Genomic DNA, 14799 nt, shown 5'->3' with positions numbered 1-14799 from the left:
GATTCTGGCACTCTGCTGTTTATCAAATGCAAAAAAACCCCCAACCTGAGGGCAAAACAAACAAACAATAAAAACCCACCACAAGCCAAAAGCATCACCCTCTGTTACTACTCACACAGAAAAAGAACTGGATACCTTAGAGGGCATGCAAAGAACTGCCCAGAGAGTGCTGGCAGAGCCTTTTCATACCTACATAAAATGCACCAAATACAGGAAACAGTGGACACTGTTAATACTTTTCAGTCATGCAGACTTAAATTCTAAGACTGTGGAATTCTAAGATGTCTGAAGAATTGTAACTAGAAGGAGAAGTATCTTAGGCACACAGAATACAGAGATGCAGCTTGCCAGATTCTTGTGATGACTCCATTCAAATAACGGGGATTATTCAATTGAGGAATAACTTCTTGACTGAATTGAGTTTTTCATAGCTATAAATAGTCAGCTACAGTGTTTGAACAAATATCAAACCATTTTCATTTGGTCCACTCAAAAAACCAGCGTGATTAATTTCACAAGTCCATAAACCACCTCATGTCTATGTATCATTACAAAAGAAATACAACTTGGAAACAACCCTCATGTTATTCACAGTCAAACTCTAACTGCTACCAAATGGTAAAACTGATAAATTACCTGATGAAATTACCGAACATAATCAAAGATGCCCTGCTGCCACTACAGTCACCAGTGAAAAATTGAACCAAATTAGGCTCTAAATATGCAGTATAATCTTCAAGTACTGCCTCATACATGTTTAGTCCTAATGAAGGTAATGAAACTACTCAGGTAGAGAGGTCAATATTAGCAGGTTTTATTTCAGGAGTGGAGTTTTAACCTGTAAGTAGCACACATTGCCAAGGAATAATGCACCACAAACTTACAATACCCGGAATGTGGTGTGTCACTATCCAATTTATTAGTGGAATGCAAATTATAAAGTACTGTGTTAATTATTTAAGAAGTGATGTTGAAATGGTTAGCTGGTAAAATCTGCTGCAGTTCTGGAAAGAAGTCAACTAAATGTCAGAGAACAGGAGACTGGGTCAAATTATGCCTACTTACAAATACAAAGCTTGCTGAAGATCAGATAATTTACTACGAATTTATGTAGAGCACATCATTCTCAAAGGTGGGACAGGAAGACAAATGAACACATTTTTAAGAAGTAGCAATTACAATATTATTATTATGAGAGGGTTAGTTCATGAATCTGACATAAACAGTCTCCAAGATAATTATTATAATACTTATGTAATTCATAGTAGATTTACTAAGTGTAATGGAGTCTTCATAACATGACACTCCATCACACTGATGCCAACTCCTGAAGAAATGGGAAATCAATTTTTTGCAAATGCAAATTACACAGTGGGTGGATAAGAGAAATGCAAACTTAAAAATCCTATATTAAATAAAAACATATATAAACAACGTGACAGCCTGGTAAGTGCTCCTTTTTAAAGAGCAAACAAACGGCAATTTCATTTTCTTTCTTGAACAACCTCCTTTGAAATATGGAGGATGGTGACAAAAGGAGACCCAAAATGAGTTTTCAAGCACTCTTTTTATAAAGTAATATTTATTAGCTGTAATTAATAACTGGAATTTCCACAACACACATCAAACTTTCATAGAGAAAGTGTAGTTAATAATGCAGAAAAAAAAGGACAAATGATCCCAAGACAGGGTAAAATACATCCAGAGCAGAATATATCTATTTATTCAGTTAAATTCTATCGTCATTGGTAACCTCTTCATTCAAATGTTTTTGTAATGACTCAGTATTTAAACACCACTATGTATAACAAGCTTCTTCCTGATTTGAATAAACAGAGTAGCACTAGGCCCAGCTATTCCCAGCAGTGGTATTCTCATTACACTGTAACAACAGAGGAAATAGTTTTCATAGAATCAAAATTGTATTTTACCTATCTTAACATCTGTATCTTTTGTAGAAAATGTAAAACATTACAGGCCTAGTGGCAGCCAGGACCTAGTAGGAGTGTGGAGGTGGCAGCTCAGCCCAGGGTGAGAGGGAAGAGGAGTGCGCTTCATGTCACAGTCAAGGGACTCCTCCAGGCAACTTAAAAAGCAGCACCGAGATTTGCATCTAATCCTCCACAGCCAAGGCGAGGATTTCTGTGATATAACGCTAGACAGCCACACGCAAGCAAGAAGGGGGTTCAGAAGGCTTTAACAGTCAGAGAGAGAGACCAAAAAGAAATATGTGAGAACTGATAGCTGAGGAGATTATTGCCTCTGACTTTAAATCCTTTGATCAGTCTTTTCGTCCAGGGGAAGCAAAATTTATTTACAGTATTTGAGAAAGGCAGGCAGAAGAAAAGAAAAAAAAAGTAAGCTTATAAACGTGTTTGATCATCCCCAATATCTTACTGGTTTGGGGGTTTTTTGGTCAAAATTTACTCATTTTGCTGCTGTACAAAAGCTGCGAAGGAAACACTTAAAGTCAGCAACTAACAGGATACCATTATTTCAACAGCCCACTTGCCATAAGTATGACTGAAACAAGGGCTACTCGGTTTTACTGTTATCACTACCGGGGCAGGTTTTACATTCAAAACAGAACTTCATCCTCAAAGGAAAAAAAAAAAAACATAGATAAGTCTTCTGCTTTCGGGGGTGGGGGGAAAGTACCTTTAAATGTGAACAGTCGTGTGGAGATACATGAAAATATTCTGCCCTAAGAATAAAGAACTAACATACTCAACTGTAGCTACAAGTCTGGGGTTTTATTTTTTCCCAATTAAGTGATTTATGGAAATATATCCTGATTCATGGAAATATATACAAACGGAGAAAGTCGTGCTGAACGGACGATTACCTAGCAGACCTGATTCACCCTACCTCCTCATGCCCAGCTATCCCTCCCTATTTTAAATGTACGGAGCCGAGTATCCAATACAAGCTGAAGTACAGTCCGCCATAAGAAGTACTAGGAGTGCCCTTGAAAAATGTCCAGATTGCAGCTAGTGCACAAAGAACCTCGCCATGAAAATAAAGCCCACGAGAATTTCTCTCTCGCTCTTGACCCGGCAGCAAGTGAACAGATTAACTTCCCACCAACATCAGAAGACAAAGCGTCGGCAAGATACAAGTCAAGTTTAAGAAGTATTTAAAGAAAGAAAAAAAAAAAAAAAAGGAAAAAACCGTGTCGAGCAATTCATCCCAAATGTTCTACTTCGATTTATCTTCCCCCAAAAAAATGCTCAACGGTGCTGAAGAGCAGTGCTACACGAGACAAGCGTGAGCAGTCAGGTACTGACGGCCATAGGTAAGGGAGCGCTGGTATCCCCCTTCCCTTGCTACACAGGAGGCGACGCTGCAGATCTCCCACTCCGCTACCAAAAAGCGAAGCAGAACCAGCATCTGGGGCGGGAGGGGGGGTTATTAACTGGGAACTTAATGTTCCTTAAATACGCAACGGAGACTTTTTTGGTTTTTTCTTCCCACACCCTTCTTTCCATCTTCTCTGCCAAAAACAGGTCGAAATAAACGTTATTCTATAATAACACTACTAATAAAGAGTCCAAGACTCACCATATCAGCTGGAACACTGCTGGACATTTTGATGTTACCCTAAATGGCTTAAAATGAACTTAAAAAAAAAAAAAAGGCAGCACCAAGAGCAGCCCGCCGGAGATCTTCAAGAAACAAAACCGGTGTCAGTGTCGGAGGCAGCAGCTTCCACGTCCCCTACGCGAAATAGGTGCCCGGCAAGCAGCGGGGAAGGCGGCTGGCTGAGGAGCAGGGCTATCCAGGGGCAGCGGTGCCAGGCTGTACCGGAGGAGCCAGCGGGAGACCAGAGATGGCAGCAGATCCCTGTCAGCAGCAGCGGCGGCGGCGGCAGCAGCAGCAGCACCAGCGGTGCCAGGTAGACCAGGCAGCAGGACTACACCGCCACATGAGCTGCGTGCGGGCTTTTTCCCCCCTTCTCTCCCTCTGCCTTCTCTCCCAGCCTCGGCAAATGACGACGGGATGATTCACGCGGGATAATAGTGCGTCCAAGTCACCTCCTCAGCCGGCGCAGGCGACCCGGGCGCGCAGGCAGGACCTGGCTCCTGCCCTGGTCGGCGGAGCAGGGAGGCGGGAGGGCCGGGGTGGGCCCGGGGCCGCTGGGGAGGACGCCGGGCTGCGGCCCCCCCTAGGCGCTGTGCGGCATCCAACAGCGCCGGCGGGGACACGGGCCGGAGAGGGAGGGCGGCCGGAGGGGAGAGCCCTCCCCCGCGGCACTCGGCGGGGGCCGGGGGCGTTCGACGGCGGCCGCCTCCCGCAGCCTCAGTTCTCCGCTCGCATCGCCGCCGCCTCCTCAGCCCGCCCTCCCTCCCTCTCCCGCCTCGTCCGCCGGCCGCTCCGGGCGCCCCCCAAGAGCCGCGCTAGCCGCGCCACGAGCCGAAGGTGCCGCTCCTTCAGCGCGATCCTCGCCCGCAGCCGCCCCCTGTCATCTTCGGCTCAAGCCAACATGGCGCCCGCCGAGCCGAGCGAGGGGACGCGGCAGGGGAGACACGGACCCTCCGCTGCCGCCGCCGCCGCCACCGCCCCCTCTCCCGGCGCGTCACACGCCGCCGCCCCGCGCGGCACCATGGGGCTTGTAGGCGGCCGGGCTCCGATCGCCGCCGGGGCGGGGCCGCCCGCCCTCCGCGGGGCCCCGTCCCGCCCCGCCGGGCGCGCCCCCGACCACCGCCGCGCTCCCTCGGTGTCGGCGGGGCCGCACTGTGGGGGCTCCGCGGCAGCGGCGACGGTTCCCCCGGCGGGCAGCGGTGTCGCCCCGACCGCCACGTAAATCGGCGTTTTCCCAAGGGCGCTGCAGCTTCCTCGGGGGCGTTCACGGGTGCGCCCCTCGCAGCCCCCTCCTCCCGCAGCGGGTGCCGTTCCCAGCGCGTGGCCCGCGATGTCCTCTTGGACGGCTTTCCAAAAAAAAAAAAAAGGAATTTCCGTAGAACCATTAAATGTTAAGGGGTTGGAATGGACCACAGAGATCATCTAGTCTCAATCCCCCCACCGCCATGGGCCGGGACACCTCCCACTAGACTAGGTTGCTTTGTCCAACCTTACCTTCTCGGTTCAGGCATCCAAAACCTCCCTGGGCAACACGTTCCATTGTCTAACCACCCTCACAGTAAAAAAACTTCTTCCTAATATCTAACCTAAATTTCCCCTCTTTCAGTTTGTACCTGTTACTCCTTGTCCTATTGCTACAGTTCCTGACAAAGAGTCCCTCTCCATCCACCCTGTAGGCCCCCTTCAGATCCTGGAAGTTTGCTATATTTTCATGTCATTGGTTTGGGGTTTTTTTGCACCCGAGATCTGCAAGTCTGGGTCTGTACATCACTTCTTTGTATTTCTCATTTCTCACATTATTCTTTAGGGTTTTCTTGTTTTGTTTGTTTGGTTGGTTGGTTGGTTGGTTTTTTTGTTTGTTTTTTGGTGTTTTGGTTCTTTTTTTTCCCGAAATGTGTAGTTTTAATAATGAAAAAAGCTCCAGTAAGATTCACAGTGCAAACAATGACTTCCAACTTGGAAGCACCTGGAGAAAGAGCACTCCCTTCAGCATGTCAAACACCCCTTCAAAAGCCAGCCCGCTTCCTGAACAGCTCCATGTTTTTTAGGGATCCAAGTAACCTGAGCTGATGTGTGTGTTGGGTGTTTTGTTCCTTATTCCATCCAGCTCCCAGAGACCAGCATTCAACAAAGAAAGGCAGTGCCTGATGGAAAGTACACTCCACCTCAAAAACACAAGGTGCAAATCTATTGAAGAAATGAGTTGGCCTTTTGAGAGGGGTGTGGAGAGGCACATTCACATACCAATACTGTGAAACTGTCCAAGAAAAAAAAAATAAATCAAGAAAATCAAACAGACGGTGACAGATGGTTCCTTTGTGGACAAATCTCATGTAAAACCACAGGAAATTAAGACAGAGTTGTTCCCTTTAATACTAAAAGTTTGAGGTTGCCTTTCTTTAAGACTTCATGCTGCAAAAGCAACCCCTGGTGAGACACTGTCCCTTGTAGAGGTTATAATTCTTTACTTTGTACTCTGACCCAAAATAGCACAAAACTACTTACCTCAGAAGACAGACTGGACAGCAAGCAGCCCTGTCTGATACCTGGGGGGAGATTTGGGGGCCAGCAGAAATGGCCCTTCATGTGTGATCTGTGTGAGGATTCTGTACTGTCATGCATCGTATGACTTTAGGTACGTCACTCCCTCTCTTCCAGCCTAACTGCTTAGATGGTACATTTTTGGGAGTCAGTGACATCCCCGGTCTCAGTCAGGCCTTGTAGACACCCTGCAGATCACAGCTGTCTCCTACTGTAAGCTGAAATTGGTGGCAACTCAAAATTTTGTCCTTGGCCACACTGTGACAGCTGAGGTACATGGCCCTTCCCACCTGCTCTGCTATGAGGAGGCAAGGCAGACTGTGTAATCCTTTACAGTTCACAGGATGAATTGCCAAAGGTTATGTGGAAATACCCTTCAGCTGAACATCAAGAAGTCCATGTGCCCGAGCAAGTCAGGCAAGTAAGGACACCAACAAGCACAGGCAAACTGAATGAGTGGTCAGCAAGGCAAGAAGGCAGCAGCAGGGCACATCTGCTGCACTGGAGATGATTCTTTTTAATTATTTAGATGGAGGAACTCATCTGTGATGCATAAAGACAAGTACATTCATAGGACATCACCATAGGAAAGAAACCAGCATGATTCTCTGGGTTTTGCTTTTTTGCCTCTGTTTTAGCAGTCCATTAAGAGGAAGGATCATGCATTTTGAGTTGATGAAGAAGTGCGGTACAGGAGAAGTCAGAAGTCCTGACAACTTCAGGTCCTTGCTGCTTTGTGCATACAGTCGAGTTGGTCAACTTTTCTGTCAAGTGTTGTATAAATGAGAATCGGCTCCTCTCTTTGACATATAGCTGTACTGACCAAGAGATGTCAATTATCTTTTTGATTTTTAATTATTATTATTATTATTATCTCTAATCTACAGTTAAGACTGCTGACGAGAATGCCACAGTATTAGGCACAGCATGGTCTAAGTACATATCATGTTCTGTCCTAAATGGTTCATAGCGTTTGGTCTACTCAACAGGTGATATTTATATCACATTTGAATGATTTTTTTCTCCCCAGCTCTCACCTATGATGACCAAACATAAATGAATGGAGGATCTGGCACAATTGGTACATGCTGGAGATCATTTTAGGGTGATTGTGCTGGACAAATGAATAAAAAGAGGTGCTCCATGATGATCCTGGTAGAAGTTGTACTACATATGATGATAGGGGTAAATCCCACCAGTTTTGTAATTTGAAATGCAGGATAGTCAAATATAAAACAGAAAAAAGACCTTTTCTCTTTGGCACATACTAAGAAAGGCTGTTATGATAGTATTCATTTCACATTTGCAGAGAGAGGAAATGAGAGTTGTGGTCAGCAGTAGTCGGCTGGAACAAGGGACTCTGCAAAAGTGTAAATGTGGGCTGAGTCTGGGATCAGCTTGCAGATAAACCCCAAGCAAGTGTTACAGGCATACACATCAGAAAACAAATACTTTCTGCATCTGAGGATCAAGCAAAAAGGGGAAATGCTGTTCAAGAGGAATGCTAGCAACACAGAGAGCTTAAAAGGCTATTCTGCTTTTGGAGCTTAATCCTGTAGTCAGATGCACAAATCTTATTTCTATTAAGTCTCCTTTGCAGAACCGTCATGTGAATTTAGCCATCCAGGTACAAAATCATTCATCATCATTACTTTTTCAATTTATGGGAGAAAATTATAAAGTATACAACTTGGTTTTTACTTCTTGTTTGAAAAATATGACATGGCATAAGTTGAATTTGGCCACGCTCTATTCCCTTTGAGAAGAATTGTGCCAGGTATCCACAAGTAGACTGGGCTGTGGATTTAGCATTTCATGGCCATCAGTACTAGTTGAAACCTGACTCTGTACTGAGATGTGCTTAATAGGAATAAAAGGTCTGTTATACTAAATCAGATTAGTAGTCCAGCCAATGTCTAGTCCAGATATCCTGTCTCCAGCAGTGGCCAGCATCAAATGCTTCAGAGAAAGACACACAAACCCCCACAATGGACAATCACGTTATAATCATCTTATTTGCTAAGTTTCCACTGCTGCCAAGGCTGCCAGAGAGGGTGGTTCATGCCCCGAAGCACAAAACTTCATATCCCTTATAACCTTAATGACAGCATAACCCATTGTTAACATGTTAGACTGTCTGACGTTTTTCAGAAGAGCGGCAAAAACTCTCCCAACAGTTTTTATTGCCGGGGTTGGTGACCACTTCGAACATTCACCCCTAAACTGACACTGAAAGCTTCTAGTCCAAGTTCTGTTCTCTGGTGTTTTCCCTTTGATGCAGCTGTGAACAGTATCATCTTCAGGAGAGGGAACGCACCACCACAAAATTTCTTTCAAGGCAATTTATGATTTGTCTCCAGATTTTCAGAGCAGCCTAAGAAGGTGAAAGGCTCCTGAGACAAAGGGTTTAATTCTCCAGGGTTTGGCCATGGGACAGATCAGGATTCTTTCCCTCTCTGGCAGCCACAGAGGCAAGACATCCAGGGCAGCAAGGAACACACCAGGTTTCTCAACAGGATACTTTTAATACCTTTGTAGAAACATGTGACCTTTTTTTTTAATTCTTACAGAGCCAAGTTTGCATTTAACTCAATGTGACTCAGTCACACTGAATTCAGGCCCCTTACTAAGAAGCATTTAGGTAAAAAGCTGCCCTGGAAGCAAGGGCCGACCACCCTCTGTCTGCTCCTATGTGCTATTGGTTTCTCATTCTGGCCTCTGGAAAAAAATCATATTTTGTGTTTTCAGATTTTTCTTTTTTTTACTAAACTGATTCCTTTCACCTTGGAAGAACACTGATTTTTGCCTGTTTGCTGTTTCCGTGTCAAGCCAAACCAGCATGTGGGTCCTATCAACCTCTCTGTCTATGCCAGCAGGCTTCTGGGAATGACATTCCTCAGGTCCTCACCTTTCTGCAAGCCAGCAGGAAGGCAACAAAGGGACCTCCGACATTTTGTAGAGTTTATAATACACACTACCAGCAAGAATCATGATTTATTTATTTACAAGTTACTCATCGGACTGATCTTGCTGGAAAATAAAACCACACATCTGCTTAAAACTATTTGCATTGTCCCTCTGAATGCCCCAATATGCTTTAAGGATTTATTTTTCCCCCTCACATTTGCAGTAACTGGGTATAAACACAAGACGAGAGGAAACAGCCGAGTGATACTGAGTGCCCGAGGTTATTCCTGACCTTCCTGATGCAGCTGAACCAGGCAGGGGCTGTGCTCTGCCAATCTAATGGGTGTTGCAGAGATAGGACATAGTGGTGTCACAGTTACTGGTGTCATATATTATGACAGGTAACTCCTAAGAGCAAGGGTGAAGATTGATAGAAGAGGGTACAAAGGTGGAATAAGGAGAAGGAAAGAATAATGCTAATAAGGAGTCACCGAGCCTGTTTTAGAGAGTACTCAAATCATCAGTGCTCTTGAGGTGGTTTAACTATCTGTACATCTAGAAATTAACAGATCCATCTATCCAGTTCATACAGAAAAATAATCCTGAAAACAATTAGAAGAACTCCCTTATTTTATAATTGATGAGAAACAGGAAGAAGTTTTAGCAGAAAAGCATTCATCCTGGATCAGTTTCCTGACAACAAGGTGGAACTAGGGGAAGCATTGAAGTAATGCTCAAGATCTGAACTTGAAACTTGAATTTAACAAAACATAGCAGTAAAATACTCTTTACTGTCAGGAAATCAAATATATGGTGGCAAAAATTATTAAAATTTGCCAGAGAAGAGGGAGACCAAAGGTCAGGAAAAGTGCCATATCAAATTAAATAACAGCTCTGCAGAAAAAGGAACAAGAATCTGTGACTCTGGGGGATGACTATTGCAAAACTGAATGGTGCAAAAGAAATTGTCTGGAAGAAAAATGCATGGTTTATGTTGAAGAAAGGACAGTAGAAGAGCACCAGGTATCATTCTCAGACAGATCAAGGATGTAGAAGAAAAATGGCTTTGCAAAACTGTGAAATGTGAGAGCTGAAGCTCAAGTTGCTTGTTGGTGCTACCAGGATCCCAGCTTTTTTTTTTGTGCCTTACAGGAGCCGCTGCAGCCCAAGGCTGAGTGTAGCCTATTAACTGCACAGAGCCAGGCTCTGCAGGGACCCTGGGGTACCGACTGTTTTAGCATCTCTCTGTCCTGCTGACTGCAGCAGGTTATTTTTTACATTATTTGACAGCTGAGTTCATTTATTTATTATTTTTTTTACTGTAAGGGTCTCTAGTGGGCAACTAAACATTAGTGAGCTCCCATTATAGCTCACATTTACCGTTTATAAAATTAGTACTAAAAATACAAAATTGAAGTAAGAAATCATTTTTGCTTCTTTGATTTTCATATTGGTTATGTTAGAACTCTTCAGGTTTTTTTTTAATTTAAGGACCTTCATATACCTGTAATTTAAGGCTGTTACTTACATTATATGTACATGTATATATACTTAAACAAATACTTATATAGGCTCTAAATCTATATGCACACATGTGTATTAATTCTCCGAACACTTTTAAAAGTAGCTGAAACTCTCAGATAGATTACACACAAATCTGATTGTATATTACTTGAACTGAAAACAAAAATCCATCTCATAATTTGCACTGAGGAGTTAATTGTTGTTTACATATGCTATGTCAATGTAATATAAGATTTAATTTGTCTTATTTTCTGCCATTCACTAGTCTTCAGACTAGAAACAATATCTGAATGAAGCAGTGTCTAGAAATGCCCATTTTAATTGGCTAAAGAGATTGCTTGACCTCTGGTAACTGGCTACTGTTGTTGGGGAGACTCTCCATGAGTGGTGGTGCATTGTTTAAACATAACTGGACAATAGTCTCATGTCATCCATAGGATATGGAGACACCACAGTTTTGTTTCTTTTACTTTATTACTATACATGCGAGGCACAATCGACAAAGACTTCCTGAGGATGAATGTTGTCAGTATATGAAACACTGAATAACTGCTTTTTGTTTTGGTGAATAGTCCTCTTTCTTTCAGTTTTACAGGGGAAAATACAGAAAAAAAAGTAGCTCTAGGGAATGGAGTCTTGCATATAGGAATTTTTTTTAACAAACTTTAGGCTGCATTTTCTTAAAATAATTTTATATGAGTTTGGCTTCATTGACGTAATCTAAATGACTCCTGGTTTACTATAAGATAAATGGAGGGATTGGACAAATTAACAGGAACCTAAATTCCATGTTACTTCTGAGCTTAGAGTCAGTCTGCTGAATGCTGCCAGTGTTGAGATTGATTTTTTTCTCTGTTTTCACTTTCACTCATCATGAGCATGAACCCAGGAGAGCCTGATTTCATTCTAGCCTCCCTTTCTCATTCTAGTCCCAAGGCCTCTGTAGAGAGTAGCAGGTGTTTGGGCTGTAGAGACAACTGCTCCCAAAACAGTCAGCACTGGAAGTCTTCTACTTGGTTTACTGTCGGCAAGAGAGCAACAGAGTCTGAAAGACTGAGTGGACAGGTTTTACCACATTGCAGTTTGTTCTATATATGTGTACTTGCTGTTAAAGAGCTATATTAGTGTTTATTAAATTTGTTTTTATTAAATTTAGTTGCATTAATTTATTAAAATTCTTTTAATTAAAAGTTAAATGAAAGGAGAATTTGTCAGAATTTGTCACTGCTCACTTACATTATGTCTGTCATTGGCAATGGGCTGGTGTCTTTGGTGCAAGCTGCAGGCAGAACAGCTGAATGAAGAGCAATAGTGCCAAATTTTGCCCATGTGCCAAAACTTATGCCACATTTTCAGATTCCTTTTACTGGAATGCTAAGGATGGGATTCAACTCATCTGAATTTAGTTCTCTAAAAATATTGCATATCTTATCTAAGGTACTTGTCCAGCCTCCATCTTGTCGTCGCTGGAGCAAGGCACATCCACCACCTTGACCTCTTAGATAAGATGCTTAACTTCCTTCTATTGAGCATTTAAAAAGCCCACACAATTAGTTTAGACTAGATGCTTAATTTTTGTACAGCTGAAGACAAACTTTATGAACTCCTCTCCACCTCTTTCACCTCTCCCCACCAGCACTGTGTTTTCAGCTCCTCGCGCAGCTTAGCTGAAAAGTTAACCATGATTTGATACTCAGGACTGTTCTGCACCAACTCACCCGGACCTTGGCATTGTTCATATTCCGGAGTGCTGAGATCCAACCCCAGGGAAGCGGTACCACCCTGGCTGGAGTCAGTGGGCACAGGCTGAAGGAATTACATAACAACAAGCAGAACTAGCTACATACCTAAGCAAGTGAATAAACTTTGGCAGGATCAGGGCTTAAATAATAATCACCTTGAGGCATGAAAATGTTCTTCTTTTGCTTCCTTTACGGCACAAAACCTTCTATTGTCACTTAATTAACTTGGTTTTCAAACTGATGAATGATGAAGTAACTTAGGAAGTGTTACAATTATAGCATCACTTGAAATGCCTTGGTGCTCTCCTGAGAGAGGTGAGAAGGTTATGGGTTGCTTGTTCCGCTAAATGAGGCTACTCGGTGATCACAGCATGTGTTCTGGAGTCTGCAACATCAGGTCCTTGGGGTGCAGCCTGGCTGCTGTTAAACTGTGTGGGCAGAGTCCCATTACCCAGGTGACAGTGGCATCAGGTCTGAAAACCTTTCATTTTTCCAGAAGGATCTTTATGTAGGACATGGAGGACACAGTGAGGGAACTGATCGTTAAAGGCTTGTTGGAAGAGAACAAGAAGAGGACATGAAAGCTTGGGGAAAACATGTCTAGATCTCTTTTTCTTCATAGTTCTAATATGCCATGTAACTTGTGTATGCTTTCTAGTTCACTGCTGCAGATTTCTTTGTAGTGCAGCAAGAGGTAGTTCTTAAAGAGAGACTGGTTACACAGAATATTATAGTATTTCAAGAGCATTAAAAATGCCACCAAACAAAGATCTTGTTCACTTTCCCTGCCCTTTCTGTGAGAAATGACTGCAGTAAAAGTGAACTCCTGCTTTTCCTTATTTATGAAACACCTCCTCCCTTTTGTATGAAAAACTAATTTTCCTGTGCTTTAGAAAGTGTATAAGTGGCAGTTGAGAAAGCCAGTGAAAGCTGTACATTAAAGTAGTAGAACGAGGCAAGTACTGCAAAAGAAAAAGCTATTCAGATTTTTTTCCCTAAAAGAAAAGGAATGAAAACTCTCATCAGACTGAATTGTTCTATTCCTGATTACTGTGTGTAGCATGATGAAACAAAAACTGCATTTCCATTTTAGCTTTCACAGGCAGTATATGCCTGCAAACCTTTTGATAAACAACTGATTTTCAAAGCAGCACATTTCTGTAGGCTGTCAGTGATCCAGCAGAGGTCTCATGCTGCTTTGACTTTTCCACCCCCTAAGAGTATGAGACCTTTACAATTCTTTCTAGGATCCTAACAAATTTAATAATATAGGCAAACTTCTCCACAGATTGATTTTGGATTTACAAGGCTCTTGGCTGTTTGCTTGCATAGATGTAACCAACAGGCAGAACCCACACATCTGTCTTAAAAAAAACCCAACTTCATCTACACAAAATAGATTTTACTCTTCAAATTCTTAACAACTGAGACTGGCAATGTATCACACTTGGCCATAAAAAATTCTTCAGGAAGGAATTGGTCTCAAATAAGCCAGTTTAAATAAGATAAGCAAAACCATCTCCAGTAATACCATCTGGTGACTCTTAATCACATCCGAGCCTAGAATGTTGCAAATATGAGTCAGGTTAAAAAAGACATGAGAAAAACAGTGTGAACAGGGAAGCGGAAGAGTATTAGAGTAGCTCGCAGCCTGTAGGATGGAGAAGAGCAATAAAGAGGAACATGTAGCTAAGCAATTCATAAACTCAGGGACTAAAGCAATATATTCTCATTCAAATGCAGGCATTTACCCATTCTTATGTCTGGTTTTGGCTTAGTCCTCACGTCCTGCACAGGTACTAATGCAAATAGAGAGTTGAAAGATCAGTGCAGAGTTGAGCATTATGTCTTTGCCATAGACTCACCAGCACTAGACCATCCTGCCCCTGCCTGGTAAGGCATGGCAGCAGTGTGTGCCCTCCTGAAAATACACAAGAACCCATGAACCACTGTTGCATTTTCTGTATTTTCTAAACCATCGGCAATATTTTGTAGAATTTGAATTTTTATATGAAAAGTGGTATTTTTTTCTTTCCCATATTTGTTTTTTCTTTCCTACAGTTGAACCCTTAAATAAACAGCAGCCTGTAGCAACTTGTATCAAGAGTAACAAGGAGGTGTGTGACACCTGCACTTGTTTGAAGAAATAATTTAAACAGTTTGGTTATAAATTCTTCTGAAAAGCAATTTTTTGGGGTTTTTTTGCTGCTGGCATGCATCATTAGATTCAGTTTTATTTCACTGTCTGCAACACTATTCCTTCTCCACAATAAGCATCCAAGTGATGCATCACAGGATTGCTGTATCAGGGAATGTTGACATATAAATGAGTGTGCTGACTTCTTTGGCATTTAAACCTTTTATTTAGTCCTCTAATCTAAAGACAGGTGATTTCTTAAAATGGGTTTACCTTCTAGCAAATATAAATAGGCAACTATAATGACAGGAGAGACAAGATCTCTGTAGACTTGGAAATTATTAGAAAAATTATATTAAAAAAGGT

The 14799-nt window shown here is 42.6% G+C and overlaps 1 protein-coding gene across 1 annotated transcript in view; it reads right to left on the bottom strand.

The window, feature by feature from the left end:
* UBL3 (ubiquitin like 3) overlaps positions 1–4566 on the bottom strand; it is a 56620-nt gene extending 52054 nt beyond the window's left edge. Inside the window, exon 1 of the mRNA XM_051779076.1 lies at positions 3562–4566. Within this exon, the coding sequence (XP_051635036.1) occupies positions 3562–3588 (27 nt within the window). The 5' untranslated portion in view covers positions 3589–4566. The remainder of the gene's footprint in view (positions 1–3561) is intronic.
* Between the last annotated feature and the right edge of the window lie 10233 nt (positions 4567–14799).

The sequence above is a fragment of the Manacus candei genome, unplaced genomic scaffold (assembly GCF_025592945.1).
Source record: "Manacus candei isolate 608988 ecotype Guabito, Panama unplaced genomic scaffold, ASM2559294v1 h1tg000014l, whole genome shotgun sequence".
Lineage (NCBI taxonomy): Eukaryota > Metazoa > Chordata > Aves > Passeriformes > Pipridae > Manacus > Manacus candei.
Note: the sequence above shows the minus strand (reverse complement) of the source record. Positions and strands in the feature narration are given on the sequence as shown.